The sequence below is a fragment of the Trichoderma atroviride genome, chromosome 1 (assembly GCF_020647795.1).
Source record: "Trichoderma atroviride chromosome 1, complete sequence".
NCBI lineage: Eukaryota > Fungi > Ascomycota > Sordariomycetes > Hypocreales > Hypocreaceae > Trichoderma > Trichoderma atroviride.
In genome coordinates, this window is record NC_089400.1 from 3973323 (window position 1) to 4001009 (window position 27687).

Below are 27687 nucleotides of genomic sequence, written 5' to 3' on the forward strand. Positions count from 1 at the left end.
GCTTTGAGATAACATCTTCGTCTATTTTTATTTCGATCACGCAAGAGACTATGGAACAAATTAACAGTCATTCTCAAGCTCGCAGTTCATGAACAGACTAACCGCGTGTCAGACGAGTAGCGATGTTGCCGAGCCGCTTCGTCACGTCGGCTCGGATATCTTCCCTGTTAGCCAAGCGGCAATCGAGACGATCAGCCTCTGTAGACAAAGCCCCCAGACATGAATCCCATACATCGAAATAGGCATGAATGTCTCCCAGGAGCTGACTGATTTCGACAGCGGACTCGCCAAGGAGGATGCTTGTCCTTAGATCAGCCATCTTCGTAATGCATTCGGTTAACCAATAATGACAGTCTATAGTAGCGTCAGAAATGGACTGGTCTTGTGAACTTTCCATCTTTTTTGCGCAGATTCGACTCTCCTCCCGATGAAACGTATTGGCAGTCTTGAGCAGTTGAGGGGGATCAGGCTCTACTTATAATTGCGTATATACGTACGGGACCTCTTCTCAAAACTTCAATAGTGGTGAGCCAAGCTGCTGCGCCTATCGAGGCCACCTACACGTAGTTTGAACAAGACAACAGGATCGTTCGAGGTCACCTAGTACCTAGTTTGAACAAGGAAGGCCATCCGTTTAGTTTGAACAAAGTCATTGTTCAGAGAAGCCATCTAGTTCAATTACAATCAGCTTTCACGATTGAGGCCAACGGGGCCGTTCAAGGTCGCTTACTTTTGAACAAGCATACTTTTGAACAAGCTCGCCTTGGTTAACCGCAGTCACAGTTCATGTTATCTAGTTTGATCGAGGTCACTAAGGCAGACAGGTAGGTACATGAGCTTTACTTCCGGCGTGTTTTTTTATTTCAGTTTCAGCAAGCACTTTCTTCTGTACTATGTGGTTTAGTTATTTAATAGCTTAAGAAAATGAAGCCTTCTCTCACAACCCCTACCAGGCACATATATTCTAGTCAAATCATTAGCCATGTTAATTGAAAAGTAACATGGAGGTCAAAAAAATCTTATGACGTGGTAGAATCATCGCGATATATTAAAATACAACGAGAGATCTCTATAGAAACAGATATATTCTACTCTGCAAGAGCGGTTAGTTTATCGCCCGAATAAATGCCAGTTGAATCTCCCTTCAGCCCAGATCTATGTAGTGTTAGTGATGCAGGTAGTGCCTAGCCGTTTAGTGCGTTTATCGTGGGGCGTTGGCGGCGGAAGGCTAAGGAGGGGTCTCAGCTTCTCCAAAGCTCTGTACAGCAGCCATCATTCTCAACTCCACCCACCAACACTCGATTTTGTTCCCGAAGCTGTTTGCAACTTTTACTCTGGTTCTTGAGATTCGAAGCTGTACCATTCAATAGCCTCGCCATTTGACATTCGATCTCTTCATTGAATCCCCCAACATCTCTTTCTTCCACGCACAATGGCTGATCTCAAGGCTCGGGCTGAAGCAGCGCTGCCCAAATTCAAGCTTGAAAAGGTGCTCAACCAAGGCAAGTTTTGCATTCATAGCTCTCCGATGCTGCCAAAGTAACAACCCATCGAGGCGACTCTATGCTAAAGCATTGAAACTTGCCAAATCCTCACTCTAGTTGCTAACAGAAAAACTCCCACGCAGATCAAGCTGGCCGCCGCGTCTCCCTCTACGGCACAATCGACAATGAGCCCGCCGTCATGGTCGTCGAGCGGGCGACGTTTCCCACATCAGAGGTTTATCTCGCCGGATTGCCCTCATCGCTCGCGCGGCTGCGAAATCTGGGCGCAAACGACATCTACTCGTGGAGCATGGCGAGGACAGGGTCGGTAGACGAGGAGATCAAGCCCGAGGCGGACAACGGACACGACAACGGCGTCGATTTCTTTGCAGACCTAAAAATCAACTTGATATATCCGTGCACGGAAGCACATGTCAAAAAGTACAGCAAGCAGGCCGTTCGATTCGTCACGGAGACACCAGAGATTTATAAGGATCACATTCGGCCGTTTATGCAGCTTAAAAGGGAGCAGGGAAGATTGAATTGGGTGTTCAACATCATTGAAGGCAGAACCGAGGTCGAAGATGTTATTTACAGAACTAAGCTGGGCGAGGCCGGTGATGAAGGATTTCTCCTTACGCCAGATCTCAACTGGGACCGCAAGACGCTTGAAGGTCTGCACCTGCTGGCGCTGGTTGAGCGGCGGGACATCTGGTCACTACGAGACCTGAAGAAGAAGCACATCCCATGGCTACAGCACATGAAGGCCAAGGTCATCGACGCCACGACGAAGACGTACCCAAGCATCGAGGAGAACCAGCTGAAGCTCTATGTTCACTATCAACCGACCTATTACCACTTCCATATACACATTGTTCATGTTGCCCTAGAGGCCGGAGCCACACAAGCCACGGGCAAGGCTGTTGGCCTTGACAGCATTATAGAGACACTGAAGATCATGGGGGGAGACGACGAGGCGGGCATGGATGCACTATCGATGAGCTACACGTTGGGCGAGGCGAGCGAGCTATGGACGGGAATATTCGAGCCGCTCACGACGAACCGTGGTATAGCTTCTCAATAGCGAGGACCAGGTCGTTGACGCCGGGGCCGTTGGGGCAGTCCTTCCACTGGTCGTCATCGCGAATGCAGTAGACTTCGTTGTTGAGACGGATGGTGCAGCTAATGGTTACGTTGGCCTATAAGTTGTCGTTAGATTATTGGAATTTTCTCGATTGTTAGCAAATGCTAGAGACATACATCAGCAGACCGCTGGACACTGTTTCGCAGCAGCTCAATGCCGTGGGCAGTCTCATCACGAGCGGCGCACTCATTGAGCTTGTTGAAATCGATGGCATGCTCGAGCGCGCAGTCTTCGATGAGCGCGCGATCAGGGATCTGGGGGTAGTCCTTGGTCAGGCACATGACGAAGCCGAGATGGATCTTGGGGTCGGGATAGAGCTCGCGGGCGCAGAGTTCGATGATGTTGCCGATGCACTCGGAGGGGCCGTGTTTGCATTCGACACCGCCGTTGGCAGTGGGCCTGGATCATGGATGTTAGAGATGACGGGTTATACGAGTGGATAGAGTATTGGTTTGACATACTTGCCAATGTATGAAAGTTGAAAGTCAACTTTGTCGTGGACCTTTTGCATCGCGGGCAGGATCAGGTTGCGAAGGGCATGCTAGAAGAGATGATCAGCTAACAGAAGAGGAGCACATCTTTGCAAAAAGCTGTTGCATACTCTGGTATCGGGACATTTGCTGATGATGTGCGCTTCGAACGGGACGAGGGCCTTTGTCGTGCTACCATGGTCGCACTGAAAGAAATCCTTTGGCATAAAAGGCACAGCGACCAAGTGGAAGCTCGCGATCAGAAGAACCGCGATCAGGAGCAGCTGGCGCGCCTTGGCGAATATCGACGCACGTCGAGGAGGATCCATGTTCATGGGCTGCGGTAGATGCTGGTGCTTTTCATCCATGATGAAGCTCGGTATGGCGGTGATGGAGGGAGCTGAAGTGGCGGAGAGAGTCGTTAAAGCGTAGCTGGGATAAAGATGCGGATATCCTAAATTCGTGATATTCGTACTTGAGGCAATAAAAATCCAAAATGATGCACGCTGATGATGATGATGCTTGGTGTATGAAGAGCTGAAAGCTTTCGCAGTAGCATTAGTAGCTTCACGCGCGAAGCTGCTGCAACGAGATTGGTCGGACGGCATAGCGTCATGGTGAGGAGCGGTTGCGTGGTTGGTGATGGCGCTAGGCCGAATGGAGCGGTTCCGCAGGGACCTTTGGGGTCGCGTGTCGAGGTACCAAGTACCTGCCGAGGCAGTATGAGAGTCGTCTTATTTCATGATTGAAGTGAATCATAAATCTAGCGGCTGCTTTGTTCTATAAAACTATCAGCTGAGTGATAAGATGAGAGTTTTTTCTTCTATGCGGAGATTTTGAAGAGCTATACATGGTAGATTTTAGAAGTTATTTCACTGCAATGTACGAAAGTCATTTGCTGCTTCTCATACCGTTCTTCACTGTTGTGAGCAGGCAGACAGTAAAGAGGTGTTAATTTAATATTCATCAGGAATATTAACATGGATTGTATTGTCCACTCTGCGTATTCTTTCGTTCTGCGGCTCTTTTTAAGTTATCCCTGGAGAGATAAAGTATTATTACAACAGCAGAACTCACTATTACCCGGGATCTGGGAACTGGGGCGAATCAGTATCTCGTGACTAAAAGTTGCAGCAACCAGGATATGTATTACATATCATAGTCTAGATGAATATGGCAGCTGTTTCCAATCAGATACTTGGCAGAAGCTATTACAATACGCCGTTTCATGCAGATAACAGGACTGTAGCAACTGCTTCCGACATGGCAATAATGCTTCTTGGGTCATCATAATATAAGAGCAGGGTCATTCTTCTTTTCTTTTGCCTACTACAGGCAAGGCCATCTACATGTATTGACTATTATCTCAGCACTATATATAGAACGGGGCACTAGATGCTACCAAGTGGGCAGCTGCTAGGGTTCGTTTACGAGTATGCGACGTAACATCGGATAGATCTATATAGTGATCAATCAAGACTCTCAGTTCCGAGCTATAGCATCTCTTTGAATACAAGCAATGGACTCTTCTCTTGTAAATAATCTCAAGTTCGAGGTGCAGCCCACCCTAAAGAATCACATACAAGGTATGCACATGCAATGGCGGGCTTTAGCTGCAAACTGGTGGCCTGAACGCCCTTCTAGAAAAAGCACGTCCCGGCGCCCATTCGGTCCGCCAAGCTGCCCCATCCCGCCCAGATAGCACCAATAAGGCAACGTCCACTAAAAAATCCGGCCGGCGTTGTTCTTCCCAAAGGGGGGGAACCCTTCACCACTGCCACATCTACTTCAAACACGAACTTGGCTGCGACTTTGTTATCAGCCCATCCTATAAAGGGAGGTGAATAGCTGTCATCCTGCCTCGGGTCAGATCTGCGGCTGTGAATTGCTTTACAAAGTACGGATTCTTATTTCCTTATATAAAGCAGCCGGTGCTTTTCTCTTCTGCCACTGTTATCATGATACCGCCGTCATAAGCGTCTTTTCTTCGATTTCACTGGGGCGCTCGCAAAGCTGGAGCCATGGCCTCTGCAACGGATATCCACCGGTTCCTGCAGCCGCTGAGCATCGATGTCGACAGATCTTATGAGCTATCGCGCAAGTTTCTGGCCAATTTCAGGCATCTGGCTGCGAATTCGAGGGACCAGTGGCTGCCCACGCCGATATCTGAGTCTATCCTGAGGCATCTTTCTGATCAAGGGACTGGACAGTAAGTGATGCATTGATCCAAATGAGAAGTGATTCACGGCACTGCAAGCTGAGGTGTGCGTGTTGGTGAGGATCATCAAAAGAAACACAAGGCTGACGTGAATATCTGATAGGCATCTGGCAATAGACATGTGAGGCAGCCATCATAGAATTGTTGACGGGCTGGAGCTTGTATCTGTCTGAATAGAATGCTAACATGAATACATACAGTGGAGGAACTAACCTTAGAGTTGGCTTCGTCGAACTTCATGGTGATGCTCAAGATCCTTCATCACGTGTCCAGCGGCCACTGGAGAAATCATGGCCCATAGATCATCACCTCAAGAATGATAACGCCGATAGCCTCTTCTCATGGGTTGGAAGATGCATCGCCGAAGTCGTGGAAGAGGGTTGCAGAGTCTTGAACATATCCAAAGATGAGCCTGTGCCCCTTGGCGTCACCTTTAGCTTTCCCATGGAGCAGCGATCCGTCTCTCACGCCCTCTTAAAAGACATGGGCAAAGGCTTCGCTCTGCCGCCTGGCATCGATCTCGGTGCTCACATCGAACAAGGATACGAACAATCTCGAACATTGGATCTGCCTCCTGTCAAAGTCACCGCCATCGCCAACGACACAGTCTCCACGCTTGTATCGTGCCTCTTCAGCTACGGCGGCACAGAGCATCGACGAGCCGCCATGGCTATCATTCTGGGAACGGGGACCAACGCTACGATACCCATGAAGCTGGACCTTTTGCATCCCAGTAAACGGCCTCAGACAGTGAGCGTCCTTCCAGGCGAGAGTGTGGCGGACGCCAAGATTGCAGTCAACACCGAGTGGAGCATCAATGGCTCGCTGCCGCCGATGAAGGAAATGAATTTGGTCACCAAATGGGATGATGTTTTGTCTTTGCAAAACGAGAGGCCAGGATTTCAGCCGTTGGAATACATGACCGCGGGACGTTACCTGGGCGAGCTGGCTCGAATCATCTTGGTCGATTATCTGGTGAATGAGTCGAACGTGGCTACTGAGACATTACCGCGGAAGCTGCTAGAGAAAGAGAGCTTAACAACGACGTTCCTTAGTCATTTCAAGCCATTGCTACCGCCATCTGCCCTGCTAGAGAAACTCAGACAGCAGGTCCCTGAAGATGCAGACTCTTCTTTTACCTGGACAGAAGACCTCGCCACGGCTCTGTATCACATTGCAAAGGCCATCGAGGTCCGCGCTTCAGGAATAATCGCCGCTGCCATCATCGCCCTGCTCACACTAGCTGATGATCTACCCGAAGATGGCGCAGCAACAGCAGATTCGAGCTCTCCCATTCGCGAGCTCGGCGTGGGTTACACCGGTGGCTGCATCGTGCACTTTCAGGACTATCTTGCCGACTGCCAGCAATTCCTGGACGAGCTGCTGGCGCGCAGGTTTGGGAGCGATAGCCGGCTGCGGGTAGTGCTGAGGCCTTGCCACGATGGCGGTGTTACGGGAGCGGGCATTCTGGTGGTTGCAGAGGCGTCATCTAGTAAGAAGTCAGAGACGTGAGCGAACGAGTGCCGTCTTTTTTTCCTGCTATTTTTGTTTATTTACTTGTTTTGCCCCTTTCTCCTTTCCTTGCAAAGCACAGCGTGGATTACTGAGCGCTAGAGATACGAGCCTTGTCATGACGAGATAGAATAGCATGTGGAGCGAATCCAGGGATATGAGCGAGGACGACTGAGGGATCTGGGAAGTAATACATTTACCTACATCTGTCTACATACTCATCTACCCTGTATATATCCAGTAGTTTACACCTTTTATATCCAGATGCCTGAACGAATTATTCTTGATTTACACTGGAATGCTGCGTGACGTTAATAAGCAACGAAACCCAGCCATGTCCCGGCTTTCCAACTTGAATTTCGCCATAGAGCTGGGAAAGCTGAGTACAGTTTTGACGCACCTTGACGCCTCTCACGCAATCCGTCATACACGGCACAAACACTCAACTCCCCTTTCGCCTCTTGGCCTCACCTCAGACAAACAGGGCCACTGCCCCAACGCGTGAGAATATAGCCAATTTCCAAGATACTTCCCCCCCAATAATCAAACTGCGAGATCGCTGGATAGTCTCCGGGCAAGGATGCACGCTGCGCCGGGATTAGCGGGCCAGACCCCTGCGCACCCGCATCGCAGCCAATGCGTCCAAGTCTTCTTAACCAGTCCCCAGCTTATATCAGGGCACTTGACCTCTTCCCAGTGCATATTCCAGCCAATGCGGGCGCAGCCACCTCAACTCTGCTTCTCTCCATATTTCTGCCCGCTTCCCCGGGGGGTTGCTGTAGGGGTCGAGCAGCATTAGCGGCGGGACGGGTGCATCTGACCTTTTGATTTCCAAGTGCGTGCAGCGACAAGCCGCTGATGTCTTGCGACGGCGCGGGCTTACTACACCGACAAAGAGTGAATTGCGACAACGGCCCGAGAGGATTCAGCTCTAGAGAATAAATCTCCGTTTTATTTGTGAAATGAAGGTTTCACTCATGCGGGGAAATCTTGTTTGCTCTCTATTTTGCCGTGTACAGGCCATCCTTTTAGTACGAGATACGAGAGATCCGCCCGCACTTACACGCAGCTTTTTAGACGAGAGGCTACGATACCTAGCTGGATGCTACAGTGACTCTATGGAACACGCCCCTTGCATCTTTTTGCGCCTGCATGGCCTTTTTCGCTCCGATATATGGAGTTTGTGTCTTTAAGAGGGCGGCTAGCAGGATTCCCACCAGCAAACATTCATCCTCTCTTTCAAACGCTGCACTGCGGACAACCTTTTTGAATAGTTCTCTAGAATCAACGGAAAAGGATTTTGCATCTTCCTCGCTTTCCTTGTCGGCTGCTCCAAGTCAAAGATAGAAACTTGAATAGATTTATATCGACACAAAAACCATCTCCAAATGGCTCGAGAGGGGCCACAAGCCGGGTCCGGCCCAGACTCGGACACAGACACGAGTATAAGTCGCATCATGGACGATGAACAAGGCATCCTCACAACCCACAGCAATTTCAACGACAGCAACAACCACATCAAATACAACGACGACAACACAAACCCCTTCACCGAACGCTCCCCCCTCCTCCCCCGCCGCAACAGCACCGCCTCCACCTCCACCGCCAAATCCTTCATCTTCCTCGGCGAAACCTGCCCAGCCCGCTTCTGGCTCATCTTCGCCCAGATCCTCATCTCGCAGTTCATGGCCGCCTTTGACGGCACCCTCATGGCCTCGTCCCACCCAGTCATCACCTCGCACTTCAAGGCGGCCAACTCGGCGTCCTGGCTATCGACCGCCTTTCTACTCACGTCGACGACGTTTCAGCCGCTGCTGGGCAGGTTGTCTGACGCGGTGGGCAGAAAGCCCCTGTTTGTCGCGAGCATCGGCGTCTTTACGCTTGCAACCATGTGGTGTGCCTTGGCGGGGAGTATCGAGAGCTTTATTGCGGCGAGGGCGCTTTGCGGGCTTGGTGCTGGGGGGGTGGGTGCGTTGGGGAGCATCATCACGAGTGACTTGGTGCCAATAGAGTATGTCTCTCTCTGCCTGTCTCTCCGAAGAACCAAAACTGAGAAACTGACTTATATAGACGCCGAGGCACCTACCAATCCTACGTCACCGCAAACTTCGGCGCCGGCTCCGCCCTCGGAGCTGCCCTCGGCGGCGCCATGGCCGAAGCGCTCGGCTGGCGATGGGAATTCGGCGTCCAGGTCCCGCCGCTGCTCCTGTGCATGGCCATGTCGGCGGTCGTGATCCCGGACGACATTGGCTTGCAGGGCCCGCGGCGAGGCATCTTTGACGCGATGCGGCAGTTTGACTTTGGGGGCTCGGCCTTGTTGACGGTGTCGACGACGACTGCGATTTTGGGATTGGTGAGCAATCCATTATTCTGTGGAAGTATTGTAAATGGGGGAATGGCTAATGAATTCATTCGCTGATTTAGAGCTTTGGCGGCAACATCTATCCGTGTAAGCATCCTCACCTCTCCCCCCTTTTTCCAGCTTTCAACCAAATACTCACATCTCATCTCATAGGGACCCATCCCGTCGTCCTCACCGCTCTCTCCCTCGCAGCCATCGCCTTCCCATCCTTCCTCTGGTTCGAAACCCGCGCCGCCATGCCCATCATGCCTTTCCACCTCATCCAGAAATCCCCTCGGGCAAACCTCATCTTTGCAAACTTTATCGCAGCCGTACTTGCCAACGCAATCAGCTTCAACATGTCAGTTGTCCCCCCCCTTTTCAGCATCATCATTCTTCTCAAACTGAGACACGCATCACAGCCCCCCTATACTTCCAAGCCGTCCTCCTCTCCAGCGCCACCTCCTCCGGCCTCCGCCTCGTCATCCCCTCCGTCGTCGCCTCCATCATCGGCGCCCTCACCGGCCTCTCCATCACCTACACCCGCCGCCTCAAGTGGCCCGTCCTCGCCGGCACCGTCTGGTACCTCCTCGGCAACATCACCCTCTGCTTCCTCCGCCGCGGCATGCCCGAAATCGTCTACCTCCTCGTGCTCATCCCCCAGGCCATCGGCCAGGGGTTCCAGTTCCCCGGCACCTTCATCGCCATCCTCGCGTGCGGCGAGCAGGCCGAGCAGGCCGTCGTCTCCAGCACGCTCATCCTCTGGCGGTGCTTGGGTCTGGTGCTCGGTATTGCGCTGAGCAGCCTCGTCATCCAGAATGGGCTGGTGCACTACCTTGATGAGTTTGTCCGCGGCGACGACAAGCTGGAAGTCATCAGGCGCGTCAGAGCATCTGTTGAGGCCGTCGCTCAGCTGGAAGAGCCGTACAGGGAACAAGTGATCCGTAGCTATGAGGCGTCGCTGAGACTGACCTTTATCCTCTGCACCGTGCTGGCTGCTGTTTCGGTGTTGATAGTTTTGCCTATGAAGACGCCTCGTTTAGCTGCAATGAAGCGCAAGTCATGAAGAGCTTGATAATGAGAAAACGATGCATATGATATAGATATATAGCTTAGAAGACTGGAAAGAGAAGAGTCGATAGCCTAGATACTCTTGCATGATAACGTCGAAACGCATATGTCGAATAATAAAAAACAGTCACTTGATGATTTCCTTTGTACAGCAACCCCTCTTTTGATGCCCATCCATTCAATTACCCCATGATAAAAAAACAAGAAAGATGAAATTATTCATTGCGTTGTCCCCTGATTAATGGTATCCGTTAATGTTTGCCGATCGTAGAGCTTCTAGCTCTTCTTTGGCCTTTTGGTATTCCTCCTGTGCCTCTCTCTCTCTTCGGCTAATGAAATTGACTTCATCTCGCAGTGACGCCAGTCGTCGGTTGATGGCTGTATCCTCGTTGATGGCCAGTATCTTGAACCCGCTGAGGGCTACCTTTGCCTTGTCCAAAGCGTCTGCCGCATCCGATACCTTGTCTTTGAGCATCTTTTGCCGCTTCTGGTACCCACCCAGATGCAACGTGAGCTTCTTCTCGAGCTTTGCGTCTTCCTCTGCTGAAGCCATGATGGAATCTTGAACGCTCTGTTAAATTGGTTAGCATCCCCTCAAATGACAGCTAAATGAGGTTTCATTAAAACTTACGTCAAAGGCAGCTCGCATAGCGGCATCTTGCTCATCCTCATCATCGTTATAACACCCTAATCCCAGAAGCAAAGAGTCTCCATTGGCCCTGCTTTCAAAGGCTGCTTGGATATCCTCAAAACTCGGCAGCGGCTTAGTTTCAGAGATAATTCGAAGGCGGGCGTCGGCGAGGGAGCTGTCGTCTATCTGGGCCAGAGGCGAAGGCTTGCCCTTGACTTGAGAGCCGCTCAGCGGGAACTTGATAGCATCATGAGCCATCAGAGCGGCCGTCTCCGCCGCAATGAGTGCCGCGGACGGATCGTCAATCGCCTTTGCTCTCTTCATCAGGTCTGTCAAGTCGACAACTACGGGCCGTGGAAGCCCTCTCTGCATTACTTGAGTCCGTCGTCGCCGTTCAAGCGCCTCTGCAGCTTCTCGTCTTTCACGCTCTCGTCGATCCCGGTCAGCAGCATCCTCTTCCATGGCATCATCGGCAGCCACAGTCTCCTTTTGCTCGTCTGGTATCTCAAACTCCCACTCGGTGTCTTTCGGCTTGGGCAGCGCAGCCAGTCCAGCGCGCAGCTGATTCCGCATGGCCATCTCCCTGTTTCTAATGTCTCGAGGGGTTGCACCTGTCATTGACATTCCGTCCTCTTGATTGAGAGCAAAAGTATCTCGTGGAGTCCGCATCGGTGTTTGGCCAGGAGCAGCACCGTTCGCTCCACCATTTCTTAAGGGTGTAGCTAGAGGATTGGGGGTCGCCATAACATGTTTCCGAGGAGCAATGCCCTCAAATCCGGTTGAGCCAGCTCCCTGGTGAAGAGGGGTATTCTCACCACCCAGCAGAGCAGATTGGGTATCATTTAGGGCCCGGATGTTACGGATTTCGTTGGCGATGTGGTCCTCCTGTGCAGGCGCTCTAGGTGTTCGGATCGGAGCATTTGTATTAAGAGTCGAATACGAGTTGACGAATCCTCGCGTCGCATCATTGTCGCTTTCTCTAGCCAAAGAGTTGGCGGCTTCGCCCATTTTGCCCATCTTTACAATATCCTCCAGCTCGCCGTCTCCTACTTGCGGTGCTGGCAAGTTTAGAGGACGGCGCTTGCTGCTTTGTTCGGCCTCTCGAATCCTCTGCATCTGGCCTGCTTTGATGGCAGCTTTTTGTGATTCTGAAATGCCCTCCTTGTCGTTCTTCCTCCTTTTGCGTTCGTTATCCTCGTCGCCGTCGCCTTTCCGCTTGCTAGCAAGCTGCTGTTTTCTCGGATCGAATGCCGCACGCTGCAAGTCATTTTTTACTTTCTCTTCCGAAGTGTCGTAGAATCCAGCGGCGGCCTTCCTTTCGAATGGGATATCTGCGTTGTAGTCCATCTCGCCCTGCTTTCGCGTGGTAACCTTGATGTTGATGCCGGCCGTTTTAAGCTCTCGCCGCTTCTGCAGAGTCGCAAGGCGACGGGACTCTTCCTGCTGGCGTTCTCGAGCCTTTCTCTTTGCCTTTTTGCCCTGTGTGTTGGCTAGACGAGCACGAGCCTCGCTGAGCATCTCCTTTTCGTCTTCGTCGAGATCGATGGTATCCGGTCGAGCGGGCTTCGTCTCTGGATCCGGGTCAAGCTCTCCCGGCCGCAATCTCCTAACATCGTCGGCACTTGGTGCTTGCGTCTCGCCACCGTCTGGTCCCATAAGGCCAAGGCCCGACGATTCGCGGGCCTCAGCCTCATCCAGCAGCTTCTGGTATCGCTCGAGACATTGGTTCGCAGTCCGGCCGACTATGGGAGCAATGGTGCGCCATTGGGTGGGCATAATCTTGGCGAGATGCAGCAGCTTCTCGTCCTCCTCCTTGCTCCACTCAATCTTCTTGATGCTCGGGTCCAGCCATTCGTTCCATCTGGCCTTGCACTGCTTGGCCGTCTTGCGCGCCAGCAGCGAGGACACGCGTGCCCATTGATTGAGGCCATACTTGGAGACGGACGCCTTGAGGATCTCGTCCTCGATGTTGGTCCAGACGCCTCCCTTGACGACCGGCATTATGGCGGCGGCGATGGAAAGTAGTGATGGTTGATGCGTGTTCGCCGGGCATGCTCAGAAAATATGCAGCCTTGCAGCCATACCGCGTTGCAGTTGATTGCTGAGTCATCAGTGTACAGCTTGCTGAGTCATCAGTGTATAGCAATCAAGCTACAGCGATTTCTAGCCAGAGAGGAAAATAAACATATACGCGCGCATCTGGCATCTACCAGTTGGGAACTTTCTCCTATAGACGAGTCGCTAAATAACGATCCACGGACATACGACTAATTAGAAGCGGACTATTACGCTTTCCAGCAGCGCATGTTGAGCTTGGAAGCTTGTATTCTTTTGTCACTTTATCGGCTAAGAATTATGGGGGACTTTATCACAACTCTTGACTGAGCCTGTTGGAGTAATTGTAATTTATAAATACCACTGGAATGTGTAGAATGCCCCGATTTACTCTTTTGTACATACATAGTTGACTTACGCTATTGTTGGTCCTGCATTGTGATTCCCAGGAATTGCCATTGATTGCCAGTAGATGGGTGTTGATATGAGCGTTTTTAACTTTTTTTTTGTTCCGAATGTGATAGTACAATCACCATTAAAGATTTTTACGCTTACGGAGGCCGGAAAGTCACTTACACCGTCTTAGTATAAGGGAAAAAAACGTCCCTAGAAACAGTGGCACACAAAGATTAGAGCAGTCACTGGAGCTTTACCTGATGCCAAATTCGGCAACCCAGGTGTGACTGCATGTCTCAGCTTAAGAGGATGCATTGTAATCTAGGGGCTGGGCAGTCATGCGAACTGTCAGGTACACATGAGGCACCAATAGATGTCTTTGTTTCGCCTAATTCGGCTTTTGATTACCTTGTGTTTACAAATACTGCGACTTGCATGAAGTGCCACGTAGAACCTCTTGTTTGCTGTCAGTGAAGAAATATGGAGTACATCAACCTACACTGAGCCCAACCACAGTTATCATCGGCAATTTATTACCGGCAGCTGGCAAATGATTGGACCATTGGGATAAAGTTGAAGCAACAAAAAAATTATTTTCTAGTCTCACTATTCACCCGGCCTAATCTATGCCGCAGCTACTGCTGCCATGCGGTGGAAACCAGAAGAAAACAACGGGCGATCTCCATAATACAAACACCAAGTTCGACGTCTGCTAGTCTGGTATATTTCTCCTCTTTGCCAACTTTCTTCGATCTGCAGCTGAATACCGTCTATCTAAGCAGCTACTGCATACAATAAAGACCCAATAGAATCTGTAGTTGGCAATAGTCCAAAAGTCCACTGAAACCTAAACAGCTCTTAGCCTGCGGAGGCGGAGTTCGGACTCCCGGCGCCCCAAAAGTCCGAATTACAAAGCGCAGAATTGGCCAGTTACGTCTACTGAGCATCATCAAATCCAGCCCAGGCACCGCCAGAGCACGGCTAAACGGACGCGGTCGCAAAGTCTGCCACTTCATCGACAAGCGTATCGCTGGTCCCCGCCGTTTTTCGTGGGATGCTGTACTCGGATAGGCTGGATAGGCTGGATAGACTGCAGCCCGGGCACCATCTCTGCGCTTCGGAGCGTTGGTGTGGCTGGCTCGTTATCGAAAAGAGCCCCGTCAGGCACGGCATTCGCAGGTGCCAGGCGTCATAGATTGGTTGGCCGACGCCTGCATGCGTGCATTTACTGGCTGTGCTGGGCAACTAGCAGCAGCAATAGCAGCAGTAGCAGCAGAGCTCCGTCGACAACGCGGTGGCCTGCGGGCATCTGGAGAGGCAATCGCGGAGTCGCAGCAATCAGGACCGGCCGCACTGACACGCTTTGCAGAACGCAGGTGCTGCAGATACATGGAGGCGTCATCTATACCAGCCTAACTCCGTCGACACGGGCTCAATCATAGCGTCAGACAGCAGGCTGGGACTTTTGGTGGTGCGCCATCCCTCTTGGATCCTGGTCGACCTTCCCCCCTGGGCCCCGGATTCTGGTTCCGAGTCCACTCAAGGGCGTCCACGCGATTGACGGCAGCTTGAGATTAGACTTGGCGGCTTGCGTTTTGCGTTTGGGCTTCTGCGAGCGCTTCCTCGGATCCACCCGCCAGCGATACCTTATCAATGCTCAGAGCCCATGCCCCGGTTTGCTGGGAGACGCATGTAATAGTAAGCTCTGACTCCAGACAATTGCTGCGTCGGGCTCGCTCATCTCGCGTCTCTCCTGCCGAACCTTGTCTACCTCCTTCTCGTCCTCTTGTGTATACATCTGTACATAATACATGCTCGTTCCCTCTGTTTGCGGAAAGTACCGAGGAGCTTCATTCCAGTGAGAAATGAGACTGAGTCAAGCTTTGCGCCGGCATCACAACTCCGAAAGCTATTCAATAGCTTTCCCAACTTGAGCTGGGCGCGTCTGCCCTCAGCAACCCCCGAGTCAATTCCCTGCTCTCGGACAAGGCCGCCTTGAATCGCATCAACTCAGTCGGCATTTCTCAACCATTTTCAGCCTCAGACGACGCATCGAATTCACAAAATGGCTGGGCCGAAGCGGAGAGGTGATGGGCGGAGTCCAAGTCCGACGGTTCGCGAAATCGACGATCGCAACTCGGACCTCACAGAAACGTCCCAATTGCTTGGCTCTAATGGGCTTGGAGCAAGGAAAGACAGCTGGAACAACGACCTCGATTTCCAGCATCTGCCCTGGTGGCGCAGGCCCTCTGTATGCTTTCCTTGATGCCGACGAGCAATTCGCAACACAGATAAGACCTAACAAGCACATGCAGGTATTCTGGCTTCTCGGGCCTTATGCCGTCTTCACCCTCGCTTTTGGCGGCATCATCGTTCCCAAGCTCAACTTGTAAGCAATAAAAAAGTAATCCTGTTAATTGCTTGCAGGTCGCTAATAATGCTTGCCCGAGAATACAGAATCTTAGATCTTGTCTGCAAGCAATATTTTGCTGACGAACAGCTCGCTAACCCCCAATTCACGTATAAGCCCATTGTGTTGGGGTCCGACAACCCGCAATGCAACATTCCAGCCGTTCAGCGAAACGTCGCTGAATTCATGCTGACACTCAACCTCGTCATCGGTGGTCTGAGTGCGATTGTTGCTCCAAAGCTGGGCCATCTCTCTGATCGCTATGGCCGACGAAAGCTGATGGCTCTTGCATCCTGCGGTGGTGTTCTGAGTGAGATCGTCACCATCCTCTGCGCTAAATACCCTCAGACATTCAACTACCGGTGGATGATCCTCGGCGCAGTTTTTGATGGCATTACGGGCTCTTTTACCGCTGGCAGCATTCTCAGCCAGTCCTACACCAGCGACTGCACTCCTCCATCCAAGAGAGCCGTGTCCATTGGTTATATCCACGCTTGTCTCTTCACCGGTCTTGCTCTTGGCCCTCTCATGGCCGGTTACTTCGTCAAGTGGACTGGAACGCTCATCTCAATCTTCTATGTTGCTCTTGGCTGCCACACATTCTTCATTCTCTTTGTTCGCTTCGTTTTGCCAGAATCACTCTCAAAGCGAAGGCAGATGCTAGCCCGTGAGAAGTTGCTAAGGTCTGAAGCTGAGCAAGCCGGCAATGAGGGGTCGTCATCTCGCATCCTTCATAACCCCTTTGCGACCCTCAAGATCTTGTGGCCAACTGGCCCCGGAACCTCTTCAAGACTCCGAATCAACTTGGTCGCACTAGCCGTCGCCGACACCATCATCATGGGATCTATGATGGCTGTGGGTAACGTGCTGATGCTCTACAGCGAGTACATGTTCGGCTGGGGTAACTTTGAGACGTCTCGTTTCATTTCGTCCTTGTCCATGATTCGTGTCTTTGTTCTGATGGCCATTTTCCCGATTATCAACTACGTCTTCCGCATCCGACCAGCAGCACGCCGGCGACGAGAGTCCGGGCAACCCCTCATAGAAGCAAACTCTGGAGCAGACAATCTAGACGTTTGGATTCTTAGGTTTGCATTGACTTCAGATTTGATGGGATGCCTTGGATATGTCCTTGCTCGGAATCAACACCTCTTCTTTGCCAGTGGAATGGTCACTGCCCTTGGAGGCCTTGGAAGCGCCACCGTCCAAGCAGCTGTCACCAAGCATGTTCCCGCGTCGCGCATTGGGCAGGTCCTTGGCGCCGTTGGTTTCATGCAGGCACTCTCACGGGTCGTTGGGCCCGTCCTATTCAACGGCTTGTACGCGATGACAGTTGGAGTCTTCCCACAAGCCATCTTTGTACTCCTTGCTGGACTGTTCGGCATCGGCTTGACATGTGCTTTCATCATAAAGCCCCATAGTGCGTATTTCCAAAACAACTCGTGGCCCTTCATATGCTAACAAAACTTTTAATAGTCCACTGGGAAGACATTGGAGAGGAACAGGATGAGCAACCATCGAGTCAACCCTCGAGGCGCCTTGCCGACAGCGCTGCCCTTCTCACAGCCAACGAGGAGGCGCTTATTTAGATGCAGATGAACCGGGCGGTGCACTTTTGGGAAGCGGTTTTTTGTCTTTAAGCGTTGTGTCTTTAGCGGTTTGCGGCGTAGCGGTCTGTGCGGGAGATGATTTCCTTTGACAAGTGGCGAGAATTACGAGGAGAATAATCCAAAAGCGATTGGACATATTGACTGACTGATTGGAATGATACGGGAAGGATAAAGCGGCTGTTGCAATCTGAAGAGGGGGTATTTATGATACGATATGTAATGTTAGAATATACGATAGAAGGTGGCTAACCAAATAAACTGTACAATGTAGGTGCATTTCATTCAATCTTATATAGATGAAGCTCGTTTATAAGACAATTAGTCTCCTATCCGGTGCAAAACAAAGCTCCTCTCCCCAGCCATTGAGCGATCGATCCTAGCGAGCCGAGACACTCTTCTCCACAACGCAGAGAAAACAAAACTAATCAAATCAAACGACTCGGCCCCGCTCCTCCAAAACAAACATTCTTAAATCTCACAAATCTCACGCTCACAATCTCACGCATATATTTAGATTAGCTGAAGCCATTTATTTTTGTTTCGCTTATTCCCTCTTCTTAAACTCATGAGTCTAGTTTTTCAAAGTCTAGCTCATCGATCGGGTTAGTTAAAAAGCTGAGGACCTTTTGCACATACGCTTCTCATTTCTCTCATTTTTCAAGTGTCGCTGACGTATGAGAAATTTCGCATGACTCGGACGATTTTACAGCTTCGAATAGATTGTTATTGTTCCGAGCGAGCCAACTTGTCAAGCAACGTTGTTCAAATTACCCCACTACAGCATCTAAACCGAATTGTCTCAAGAACGCATCATTTGTCAGAGGCGTCATGACTTCAACCAACACCGACGGCATGAACATCAAGTTTGGCCCCTTCGAGGTCACCAAGCAAGTCTTCCTCACCACGCCCCATTCCTACGGCCTCGTCAACCTCAAGCCCCTCCTCCCAGGCCACATCCTCATCTGCCCGCTCAAGCCGCACCGCCGCCTGCTGGACCTCTCCCCCGCCGAGACAACAGACCTCTTCACCACCGTGCAGCTCGTGCAGAAGGTCCTCGCGAAGCTCTACTTCCCGGATCCTACGGACCTCTCATCCGGAAGCTTCACCGTCGCGCTTCAAGACGGCGCCGACGCGGGACAGACGATCCCGCACGTGCACGTCCACATTATTCCCCGCAGAAAGGGCGACATGGGCGAGACGGCTGATGAGATTTACGTTAAGCTGTCTGGCGAGGAGGCGAATGTGGGAGGCGCCCTGTGGGATCGCGAGCATGGGAGGCCGCAGCCGGCGGGGAGGATGCCGAGCATTGAGGACGCAGAGCGCAATCTGCAGACGATGGAGCAGATGATTGAGGAGGCGGACAAGTATAAGTCTGTGCTGGGAGAGATGGGCGTCGGCAGCGCCAAGGCAGGTGAGCGACTGTGAGAGCAGCGAGGAAATGTCGGACAAGGAGGGTTTGTGGAACCCAGGTGCTGCTTCTTCGTATGCAGTGTAACGTCTGCAGAGGTGATGAAGTTGTAGTATTGATATAGGTGGCTTGTTTATCGAAGCTTATAGAGAGACATGTTTGTGAATATGGATCAGCTGCGTCTATTTCAGATGTAAGAGCATAATAGTCTGCAGAATCGTGCTACCACAACATCAGTTTATCAGTAAAAGGCAGAATCGGGGTTAATTGTCATCTTCCTCGGTATTGGCTGTGGACTCTCATGACTTGCTCGCCCGGAGCTGCACATTCCCTTTTGAACAGTAGGATTCGTATCAGTTATTACAGTTAAATAAAGGCTTATTGCGATTGGACAAGCACAAGTGCCAAAACGACGGCTGTGTGCTGTTACAACTGAAACTCCCGTCGCAGCCAAATCATGTTGAATGCAACACAGAGTTGCAAGATCACCACTCGCAATGCAGTCGGTACAGCCGAAGTTGATTCGCGCCCGAGACCGGCGAGGCGATAGTCGGCACCCGATTGCCGCTCACAACAGATGGGAGAAAACATCAAAATTGCAGACCATGAGGTTTACATCATAGAGTGTTTTCTCAAAATTCCCAATCATCCAGAATATTGGATGCCTGGCGGTCATGGTCGTTTTTATCTCTTGTGCCACAAATTCAGCCACTTTTCGCCAATAATACCTCGATTGGACTGTTCTTTATCAGTTCAATTTTCAATATACCTTACTATCGCGATGGCTGAAGATGCTCCACCCAGTGTGACCCAGTCTTCGGGAACTAGATGAAGTCTTTGTCTAGCCACCCCTGGATAGATGCATAAAGCCTGCGCCCACTCTCCACCTTGAAAGATTCTTTTTCCTTGTTTGGCGCTGGGACCACGAAAGAAGATGGAAAAGAGTGGAGAGGGAGTGAGGTCCTCAGGGTTCGGCTCTGCACCATCGAGTGGGTGTCCAGACGCCAAGTTCAAGGTCGTCGGAGAGGCGTCCCGGGTCGGGCGTTTGACGGTCTGTCTGCTCGTCTCCTTTGCGACACCCGCTAGAAACGACCTTGGGCACGGGAAGCCGGTCATGAGGCTGCCAGACTAGATGGATCTCAGCGCAAATAGCCGCAAGCTATCCATTCGCTGTTTCCGGGGTAGCACTCGACCAGACCGCCAGTTTGCTCCTCACGCTGCGATTCGAGACACATTCCAGGCCCCCCCCAAGGTGAGCGGCGGGGAAGACTGGAAGGGCGACAACAAGAGAGATTGAGGAGGGGCACGAGGCGGGGGACATCCTCCGGCTGATTTATTGGCGCAGATCCGGATGCTCGTGGGCTCCAGCCGGTGCCTGTCTCTGCTGGCGCCCGCGTCTCTTCTCGCAATTTCTGCGGGATTCGATGCTCTGCAGCCGCTCACCGCGCAACATCCAGTGACGAGTCTGCCACCGACAGCCACAGCCGTCATTCCATCTTGGTCTGATTTGCCCTTTTGGCTGGCCAAGCAGCTGCAGATCCCAGGTTAGTGCGGGAAAGCCGCATAAGCTGATGAAATTGGAGTTGGAGGCTGGAGGGAGCAAAAGTGTGTAGCGTGACCGTGCAAAAACTGGCACCACGGCTCACGACCTACCTATCTCGCAATCTGTGATATTAAGTAATGGCAACTCGAGCCGTCCGCACTCAATGAGGACATTGACCCCAGCGAACCGAACCGAGCTGCTTCGATCTAGCAGGTTCTAGGCACATGCATGCAAGTACAAGCATGCGATTGATCCCCATCTTGGCTCGGCTGTCAATCTTATGTCGCATGGCAGAAGTGACCGGCTTGCATCCGAAACGACTCATCGCTGCTCCTGGTCCTTTCTGGCGCGAGCCGCATGAAGACGCAAAAAGAGCAGCGCAGCATGGTGAGTGCGCGGCTCATTTGTAGGAATATGCGAATGGCATGAGTTGACTTGTCTCTGACGATACTGTCCGTCACGACGCCAGGATCCTGGTCATGGCGCCCATCGTCATCGTATTGTCATGCGATCATCTGTTTCTCATTGCAAAGTCGTGATGGCCAAATGTCGCCGCAGTCAAGGTAAAGCAGAATCTTTCTTCCATCTCAAGGGGCGAAGCAACAACGTTGTCCGCAAAATTACATATGAAGCCATCAAGTAATAGATATCCCCAGCAGTCAGCATCTCCGGTGAAGGCGTCGGCTCGTCGGCGTCGCACCGACAATCTCGCAGCGCCATGCAGAAGTTGTCTAGGCTTTGCCGTCTTGGGTGGAGCGCCGCGACGCAGGGAAAATTCTCCCAGCCAATTGCCAAGCCCAATTGGCCGCGCGTCTGCGGTAGATGCATATACTGTGTAGTGGCGCAACGAATCTGCACTCCACCTCGATACTCCTAGTTCGGAGCGGAAAAAGAGGTTAAAAGTTGCAGGCAGCGATAAGCCAATGGCAGAGCATGTGATGTCTGGATCCGAGCGCAACACGAGACTAACAAGCCCCCTCTATCATAGGTGAGCTAGAGTTGCTGGGCTGTTAGTTGACCGGCTCTTCCCTAACTTCGCCCCCGGTTGAGTCGTTTTTCTCTGCTCTCTCCTCGCTTGGGTGTTATTACCGGCCGGCACCGATTCGCGGTTCGGGGATTAGGAGACTGGCATCAGCATCGCGGAGAGTGCGGACGAGCGTCTTTAGTGTTCCCCGGATGTGGCGTTTTCTCGGAAACAATGGATTGTGACGCAGCAGATCCAGAGTTGCTCGACTTCTTTAGCATGACTAGGACTGATTCTGCCATTGAAAGCAGCTGCTGTTGCAGCGCAAGCAAAACAATGCGAGACAGTTGAATGAGAGACATGTCGCCAAAAGAGCTAGGCGATAGTAAAACCCCCCGGGGTACGACGCTTGCGGCTGCTGCCAGAGGCTAAAATACTCGAGGGCTCTAGCGTGTGGCTCGTGCGGCCCCTTTTTGTGCATACTGCTGCCGTCCTGCATGCAGGCCCTGTCTCAACCCCCACATGCCACACGCAGCCACACGCTCTACATGCATGTCTCTCTTATCGATGCATTCGGCTCCACCAGCTGCCACTGTCCGGTGCACTGTACCTCACTGTGCGCTCCCACCTTGGCAGACACCACGCCTTGAAATAGGCCTGCTCCCACCATCTTTCTCTCGCCTTCTGCAAATCTTGTTCAACAAAGATCCAAACATCTTCCATCAGCTCAGGTTATCAGTCTGCATAACTCTGTTGCTTCGTTCTTGCCACTCTCGTGTGCGGGGCTTAGCAACATAAACATCTCCCACCGCTCTTGCTTATATCTGCCTTCGCCTCCGCGCTCAACTCGTCATCCTTTACGACTCGCGCAACCAACCGACTCTAGAGAGAAACTCAAGCCTCTCTATACGCACACCAACACACGCACCTCTTCGCATCTGTGCCTGTGTCTGTTGTCGTAAGCTCATACCAAACAGAGAAGACATGGTCCTAACAAAGCAGGCACGTCTTCGCAACCCGGACGACTTCCCAACCCTTCAACTCTTCCTCCTCGGTAAGTCCTCTATCAACCTCTAGAGACGAAAGGTGGAGGAAAACAAAGCTAACATATGCGCAGCCATTGTTCGCCTTGCTGAGCCCATCGCCCTCACTTCCATCTTTCCCTATGCCTGGGCTCTTGTCAAGAGATTCAAGATTGGAAACGAGCAAGATGCCTCCTTCTACTCGGGTCTCCTCATCTCATCCTTCGCCCTCGCCGAGGCCCTGATGGGCATGTACTGGGGCGGCTTGTCGGATCGCATCGGCCGCAAGCCCGTACTGATCCTCGGCTGTGTGGGAACCATGTTCAGCATGATCATGGTGGGATTTGCTTCCAACATCTGGGTCGCCTTGGCCGGGCGTGCAATAGGAGGCCTTCTCAACGGCAACATTGGCGTCATCCAGACCATGGTCGGTGAACTTGTCACCAAGCCTGAGCATGAGCGTAAGTACTCTGTTCCAAACGCGTCCTGAACGTCATTGGACAAGACTTGCTAACAACTTCATCAGCGCGCGCCTTCTCCGTCATGCCTTTTGTGTGGAGCATTGGAACCATCGTGGGCCCTTGCATTGGTGGAACCTTTGCTGACCCTCACGAGTCTTGGCCCAATGCTTTCCCCAAAGGCTCCTTGTTCGAGCGATATCCCTACCTCCTGCCCAACCTCGTATGCGCTGCTCTCTTGTTCGTCAGCATCGTCATGGGATTCCTTCTCCTAGAGGAAACCCACCCTGATATGCAACCTCGAGTTCTACTCCCCGCAGATACCTACGTTTCAGAAGAGACACCGCTGCTCGAGACTTCAGACGCCATCAAGCGACCAGCAGTGGACCTTCGCGCGGAGACTTATGGAACCATTCGAGACAGCAGCAGCAGCGACGAGTGCCCGCAGCGAAGCTCCAACGAGATGCCTACGGAAAAGACGAAGCCTGCCCCTATCTGGAACCAGCGCATCGTCGGCTTCATCCTGTCTCTGTGCATCTTCACCTACCACTCAATGACCTACGATCACCTCATGCCAATCTTCTTTGAAGATGAGCGTGTTTCGGTAAATACTCTCTCCAAACTCGGTGCTTCTTCACCCTTCTACTCTCCTGGTGGCTTGGGCCTTTCCCTTCGCGAAGTGGGCATGATCATGGCTGTCAATGGAGTAATCGCTCTCTTTGTCCAGGCCGTCATCTTCCCCTTGGCAGCGGAAAGGTTCGGTGTGTTCCGACTCTTCCTCATTGTCACGGTTCTACACCCCATCATCTATGCCATTGTTCCAATGCTGCTTTTCGTCCCCGAATCCTTGCTCTTCCCCGCCATCTACCTATGCCTTGCCGTACGCAACGTCCTTTCCATCACACTCTACCCCCTCCTCCTTATCCTAATTAAAGGAGCTACCCCTTCCGCGAGTGCCCTGGGCAAAGTCAATGGCTTAGCCGCCAGCGCTGGAGCTGCTTGTCGCATGATTGCACCGCCAGTCGCAGGCTACCTCTACACGTTGGGCAGCCAGGTTGACTGCACTGCCTTGCCATGGTACGCCAGTTCTCTGGTCGCCATTGCCGGCGCTATCCACTGCTTCACCGTTCCCCGCGATCGTGATTGCCCGCGATCAAAGGACGACGCTGAGCGACAAATTATCCCTGCCACCCCCGCTGAAGTTTCAGTTGAGGATGTGGAGTGAATAACAATCATAAAATGATTTTTGATTAGAAAAGAAGAAAAGAAGAGAAGAAAGAACAGACAAAAAAAGTCTCTTACAAACGGCATCCTCCCGGTAGGAGCTGTCACATTCCTAAAGAAACGCCATCTGCAAGTAGCAGTGGCGGATTAGTTGATTTTGATTAACAGGTTTTACGCACGAATAAACGGCGCTTTTCAAGGGGACGAGGCTCGGATGGCTGTATACCCAATGACGCATGTTGATATTGGCTGATGGTATATTTGGGTGCGATCCCTTGGGACAACATACAGATGATATTCAAGAACTCGCACATATCAATTTTTGTATCTACATTTGGAGTTGGTTGCATTTGTTGGAGTTTTGGGGGGGGCTCGGAAAAGTGTATTTTGATACCATATATATTTCTCTCTCTTGTCCTCAAAAAATGAAGGGGACTAGATAGTTTTAGAGATTAGAAAGATAGCAATAACAGTGCTGTTTGCATAAGTAAGACTTGTTTGCTGGTTGAAGTGATTTCGGCTCGTTGGTAGCACAGGTGCCGCTTGCTCTGGGAGCGGAGATTGCTGCTAGAAGAAGAGAAACAAGATGATGTGAGATTAAAGAAAGGAAGTCGAGCAATGATACTCTAGCATAAATCCAAAATGTTTGTTTTTGCAAACAATGCTGAATATTCTTCTGTCTGTTACCTGCGCATGTCAAGTCTTTTTATTCGTTGGCCGCTAGTATTAGGAACTAACAAGATCAAGCGTCCAAGATCGATCTGACAAAATTTTGTCCTCGTCATTTTCAAGATTGCCCCACTCATAAGGCTCTTACAGCAACAGCGCAGAAAACCAGAAAGTGAAGAAACACTTGTATTCCGCCGTCTTCATTACAAACACAGTATCACTATACTCAACCACAATCGAAGATAGGCGCATCTCCACAGCAATGAGTATAGACCAGCTCGCAGACCAGGTCGAGCAGGCCATGAGCCTCGCCCAGCAGGATCCATCCGATGCCACAGCTCCAAGCCTGCCGCCGGCGCTGGCCATTGCCAAGAACAAGTCGGTGGATGAGATCCTCGCCGATCTGAACAAGTCGCCGCTGTTCATGACGGAGATGGAGGACAACGACGACATTGCCGCGCTGCAGGCCTTGGCGTATGAGGGCACGCCGCTGGAGAATGCGACGGACTTCAAGGAGCGCGGAAACGAGTGCTTCAAGGCAAAGGGGTATAGAGACGCGGAGCAGTTTTACGGAAAGGGCATCTCGATTTTGTTCGTCGAGCAGCGGAAACGGGCAAAGGGGGAGGTCACCAAGAACCCCGAGACGGGGGAGCCGGATTCTGAGGAGGAGATTCAGCAGCAGAAGGAGACGCTCGAGGCCATGTATGTCAACCGCGCGGCGTGCCATTTGGAGATGCAGAATTATCGCAGCTGCTGGACGGACTGTGCGGCGGCCATACGGCTGAACCCGCGCAACGTGAAGGCGTATTATCGCAGTGGAAAGGCGCTGCTGGCGGTGGATCGCATAGAGGAGGCAGACGACGTGTGTGCACGGGGTCTGGCGATTGAGCCGGAGAATAAGGCCCTGAGGGCTGTCGCTGACGGCATCATCAAGCGCGCAAAGACGCTGGATGAGCTGAGGCGCAAGGCGGCAGAGAGGGAGGCCAAGAAGCAGCGTAGGAACCTGCTCCTCAAGACGGCGCTTGCGGCGAGAGGCATCAAGACGCGCAAGACGGAGCAGCCGCCCGAGATGGAAGATGCAAAGATTGCGCTCGTGCCCAACGAGGACGATCCTTCGTCCGAGCTGGCGTTTCCGACGGTTCTGCTCTACCCGCTGCATTTGGAGTCTGATTTCATCAAGGCCTTTCAGGAGACACACACGCTGGAGGACCATCTGGGATACATCCTCCCCTTGCCTTGGGATAAGGAGGGAGCGTACACACTGGCCGGAGTGACGTGCTACGTGGAAACGAAGGAGGGTGGGCTGATCAAGATGGGCAAGAAGGTGCCTCTGCTGAAGGTGTTGGCTGGAGGAAAAGTGGAAGTTGTGGATGAAGTGGTGAGGATATTTGTGGTGCCGAGTGCAAAGGCGGATGGATGGGTCAAGGAGTTTAAGGAGAAGAGGGCGGCGGAGAAGGGGGAGAGGAGGTGAAGGTGTTTGACTTGTGGACATGAAGTAGATATTATTTTAAAAGGGAAAGCGAAAAGTTTGGGTTTGGCGAAAAGGAGAGGAGAATGAGGAACAGATGGGCGATCCAATTCGACGAGCGTTCTGTACTCGTTTCTACATTGTGATTCCATGTGGTTTCCAACTTTTGAATCCGCACGATAAAAGCATGACAAACCATTCAAACAATTGATAAAGTCCACTAGGAATTGTCTGAGACGTCCTTCGTCATTGGTTCTTGTTCACTCTTTTACCTACTACTAGCCTATAAGCTTGAGCTTGCTTGATCTCTCATAACGGCCCTGCCATGAAATCTTTTTGACCGGGATATCTAATCGATTATATCGGACGCTCAACTTGATATTACAGTGAACATCATGATTTAGTATGGGAGAAGTTATCCAGCACCCTAATTTCATTATCCAACACCCCAACTGTAGTATAATAGGGCAGCCAGTTTATATGTTAAATATACAGCTGCCAAATACTTGTTAAAATAGCAACAGTAGTAGTAGCAGTAGCAGTAGTAGCAGTAGTAGCAGTAGCAGTAGTAGCAGTAGTAGCAGTAGCAGTAGTAGCAGTAGTAGCAGTAGTAGCAGTAGTAGCAGTAGTAGCAGTAGTAGCAGTAGTAGCAGTAGTAGCCTAAGCTACAGCTGGAGTGCTAATAACATAATCGGGGTGCTAGATAACTTCTCTCTTTATTTTTGGGGTGTTTGATAACAGAACTGGGGTGCTGGATAACGGCTCCCTTTAGTATCATAGCCTAATCCCAGTATCAAGATTACACGAAAGGCTTCCGCCAATACTCTCAGAACTTCATGGGAGTCATGCTCTTCTTACCCTAGATCTCGTTGGTTGGCTTCAGCAAACACGCAATGTTACTCGTCAAAGTGAACCAGCTACAGTCATTGTTCTCTTGGAGGTATCACCTAAAGATGAGAAAAACTACGCTTTGACTGACCCTTGATATAGCAAGACTTAATTTCCGACAGCCTCTGGAGTGGACTCACTTCTCGGTAAACTGCATGGCCTCAAACCGCAGCTGCAAATGATTCCTATCCTCCGAATGCGGAATCTCTTTTGAAATAACGTGCAAAATTGGAATTGGGCCCTCACGGTCCAGGTGCAGAGGCGGCGCCATGCGGAGCACGGGGCGTTTACATTATAACAGATGCAAACACCCGCCGCTCCCTCATTTCTCTGCGGACAAAGGTTGCGTTCAATGTCCCGTGTGTCACCTGGATACTGTGCCATACTCTGAAACTTTCTACCGGAAGCCGCTCTGAGGGAGTAGAAGCGCTAACTGTGCCATGCTGGTTACATTCTCCTGTGAGCATTTTTAATTGCCCCCTTTCACGTTTGTCTGACATATTGCAGGCGCTAAATGCGAACATCTCTGCTCACCCTCTGTTTAAAGACCAATAGAGCTATATCATGAATAAAAGTGTGCGGAAGAAGGGGAAACTTGTCTGCAGAAGATTTCCCACCGTCCATATACGAGAATCTGAGATGGACAGCTATGCCGTCCTAGCACTCTCGTCCGTTTGTCACAACATTCTTACCTCACTGGA

General features: G+C 51.4%; 10 protein-coding genes across 11 annotated transcripts; 7 read left to right on the top strand and 3 right to left on the bottom strand.

The window, feature by feature from the left end:
- Positions 1-97: 97 nt before the first annotated feature.
- Positions 98-319, bottom strand: TrAtP1_001423 (uncharacterized protein; the record flags this gene model as incomplete). Its single annotated transcript, XM_014086065.2, has 1 exon — positions 98-319. One exon carries the CDS (start codon positions 317-319, stop codon positions 98-100), a length of 222 nt encoding a protein of 73 aa, XP_013941540.2.
- Positions 320-1023: 704 nt separating this feature from the next.
- TrAtP1_001425 (uncharacterized protein) lies at positions 1024-4131 on the bottom strand. Its single transcript, XM_014086063.2, has 4 exons — positions 3230-4131; positions 3090-3169; positions 2745-3027; positions 1024-2683 (listed from the first exon to the last, which is right to left on the bottom strand). Exons 1-4 carry the CDS (start codon positions 3704-3706, stop codon positions 2537-2539), a joined length of 987 nt encoding a protein of 328 aa, XP_013941538.2. The 5' UTR covers positions 3707-4131; the 3' UTR covers positions 1024-2536.
- On the top strand, positions 1433-2428 carry TrAtP1_001424 (uncharacterized protein; the record flags this gene model as incomplete). Its single annotated transcript, XM_066110986.1, has 3 exons — positions 1433-1502; positions 1628-2316; positions 2375-2428. 3 exons carry the CDS (start codon positions 1433-1435, stop codon positions 2426-2428), a joined length of 813 nt encoding a protein of 270 aa, XP_065967059.1.
- Positions 4132-4880: 749 nt separating the features above from the next.
- On the top strand, positions 4881-7103 carry TrAtP1_001426 (uncharacterized protein). The gene is made up of 3 exons (XM_066110987.1): positions 4881-5307; positions 5420-5437; positions 5517-7103. The coding sequence occupies exons 1-3, from the start codon at positions 5120-5122 to the stop codon at positions 6826-6828; spliced, it is 1518 nt and encodes a 505-aa protein (XP_065967060.1). The 5' UTR covers positions 4881-5119; the 3' UTR covers positions 6829-7103.
- Positions 7104-7525: 422 nt separating this feature from the next.
- Positions 7526-10235, top strand: TrAtP1_001427 (uncharacterized protein; the record flags this gene model as incomplete). The annotated part of the gene is made up of 5 exons (XM_066110988.1): positions 7526-8839; positions 8899-9181; positions 9253-9277; positions 9344-9530; positions 9626-10235. Exons 1-5 carry the CDS (start codon positions 8217-8219, stop codon positions 10233-10235), a joined length of 1728 nt encoding a protein of 575 aa, XP_065967061.1. The 5' UTR covers positions 7526-8216.
- A 35-nt stretch (positions 10236-10270) lies between these two features.
- TrAtP1_001428 (uncharacterized protein) lies at positions 10271-12914 on the bottom strand. Its single transcript, XM_014085128.2, has 2 exons — positions 10872-12914; positions 10271-10811 (listed from the first exon to the last, which is right to left on the bottom strand). The coding sequence occupies exons 1-2, from the start codon at positions 12870-12872 to the stop codon at positions 10479-10481; spliced, it is 2334 nt and encodes a 777-aa protein (XP_013940603.1). The 5' UTR covers positions 12873-12914; the 3' UTR covers positions 10271-10478.
- A 983-nt stretch (positions 12915-13897) lies between these two features.
- Positions 13898-17663, top strand: TrAtP1_001429 (uncharacterized protein). Of its 2 annotated transcripts, XM_014086061.2 has the most exons (4): positions 13898-15573; positions 15638-15711; positions 15780-17152; positions 17209-17663. In XM_014086061.2, the coding sequence occupies exons 1-4, from the start codon at positions 15388-15390 to the stop codon at positions 17319-17321; spliced, it is 1746 nt and encodes a 581-aa protein (XP_013941536.1). In that variant the 5' UTR covers positions 13898-15387; the 3' UTR covers positions 17322-17663. The 2 variants fall into 2 exon arrangements, with proteins under 2 accessions (XP_013941536.1, XP_065967062.1); XM_066110989.1 differs by having other exon boundaries at positions 13898-15711.
- A 244-nt stretch (positions 17664-17907) lies between these two features.
- On the top strand, positions 17908-18767 carry TrAtP1_001430 (uncharacterized protein; the record flags this gene model as incomplete). Its single annotated transcript, XM_014086060.2, has 2 exons — positions 17908-17944; positions 18052-18767. 2 exons carry the CDS (start codon positions 17908-17910, stop codon positions 18765-18767), a joined length of 753 nt encoding a protein of 250 aa, XP_013941535.2.
- A 3191-nt stretch (positions 18768-21958) lies between these two features.
- Positions 21959-24439, top strand: TrAtP1_001431 (uncharacterized protein). The gene is made up of 3 exons (XM_014086059.2): positions 21959-22311; positions 22375-22740; positions 22806-24439. Exons 1-3 carry the CDS (start codon positions 22242-22244, stop codon positions 23960-23962), a joined length of 1593 nt encoding a protein of 530 aa, XP_013941534.1. The 5' UTR covers positions 21959-22241; the 3' UTR covers positions 23963-24439.
- A 146-nt stretch (positions 24440-24585) lies between these two features.
- On the top strand, positions 24586-26457 carry TrAtP1_001432 (uncharacterized protein). The gene has a single exon (XM_014086058.2). The coding sequence runs from the start codon at positions 24893-24895 to the stop codon at positions 26099-26101; it is 1209 nt and encodes a 402-aa protein (XP_013941533.2). The 5' UTR covers positions 24586-24892; the 3' UTR covers positions 26102-26457.
- Positions 26458-27687: the final 1230 nt, after the last annotated feature.

Coding starts and splice junctions, on each gene's coding strand:
- TrAtP1_001425 (XM_014086063.2), bottom strand. CDS start 3,706: ATGCCGTCCGACCAATCTCGTTGCAGCAGCTTCGCGCGTGAAGCTACT. Junction 3,170..3,229: donor GCAAATGTCCCGATACCAGA/GTATGCAACAGC, acceptor CATCTCTTCTAG/CATGCCCTTCGCAACCTGAT. Junction 3,028..3,089: donor CAACTTTCATACATTGGCAA/GTATGTCAAACC, acceptor TCCATGATCCAG/GCCCACTGCCAACGGCGGTG.
- TrAtP1_001426 (XM_066110987.1), top strand. CDS start 5,120: ATGGCCTCTGCAACGGATATCCACCGGTTCCTGCAGCCGCTGAGCATC.
- TrAtP1_001428 (XM_014085128.2), bottom strand. CDS start 12,872: ATGCCGGTCGTCAAGGGAGGCGTCTGGACCAACATCGAGGACGAGATC. Junction 10,812..10,871: donor CTATGCGAGCTGCCTTTGAC/GTAAGTTTTAAT, acceptor CCAATTTAACAG/AGCGTTCAAGATTCCATCAT.
- TrAtP1_001429 (XM_066110989.1), top strand. CDS start 15,413: ATGGGCGGAGTCCAAGTCCGACGGTTCGCGAAATCGACGATCGCAACT. Junction 15,712..15,779: donor ATCGTTCCCAAGCTCAACTT/GTAAGCAATAAA, acceptor CCGAGAATACAG/AATCTTAGATCTTGTCTGCA. Junction 17,153..17,208: donor TTTCATCATAAAGCCCCATA/GTGCGTATTTCC, acceptor AACTTTTAATAG/TCCACTGGGAAGACATTGGA.
- TrAtP1_001431 (XM_014086059.2), top strand. CDS start 22,242: ATGGTCCTAACAAAGCAGGCACGTCTTCGCAACCCGGACGACTTCCCA. Junction 22,312..22,374: donor CCTTCAACTCTTCCTCCTCG/GTAAGTCCTCTA, acceptor ACATATGCGCAG/CCATTGTTCGCCTTGCTGAG. Junction 22,741..22,805: donor CACCAAGCCTGAGCATGAGC/GTAAGTACTCTG, acceptor CAACTTCATCAG/CGCGCGCCTTCTCCGTCATG.
- TrAtP1_001432 (XM_014086058.2), top strand. CDS start 24,893: ATGAGTATAGACCAGCTCGCAGACCAGGTCGAGCAGGCCATGAGCCTC.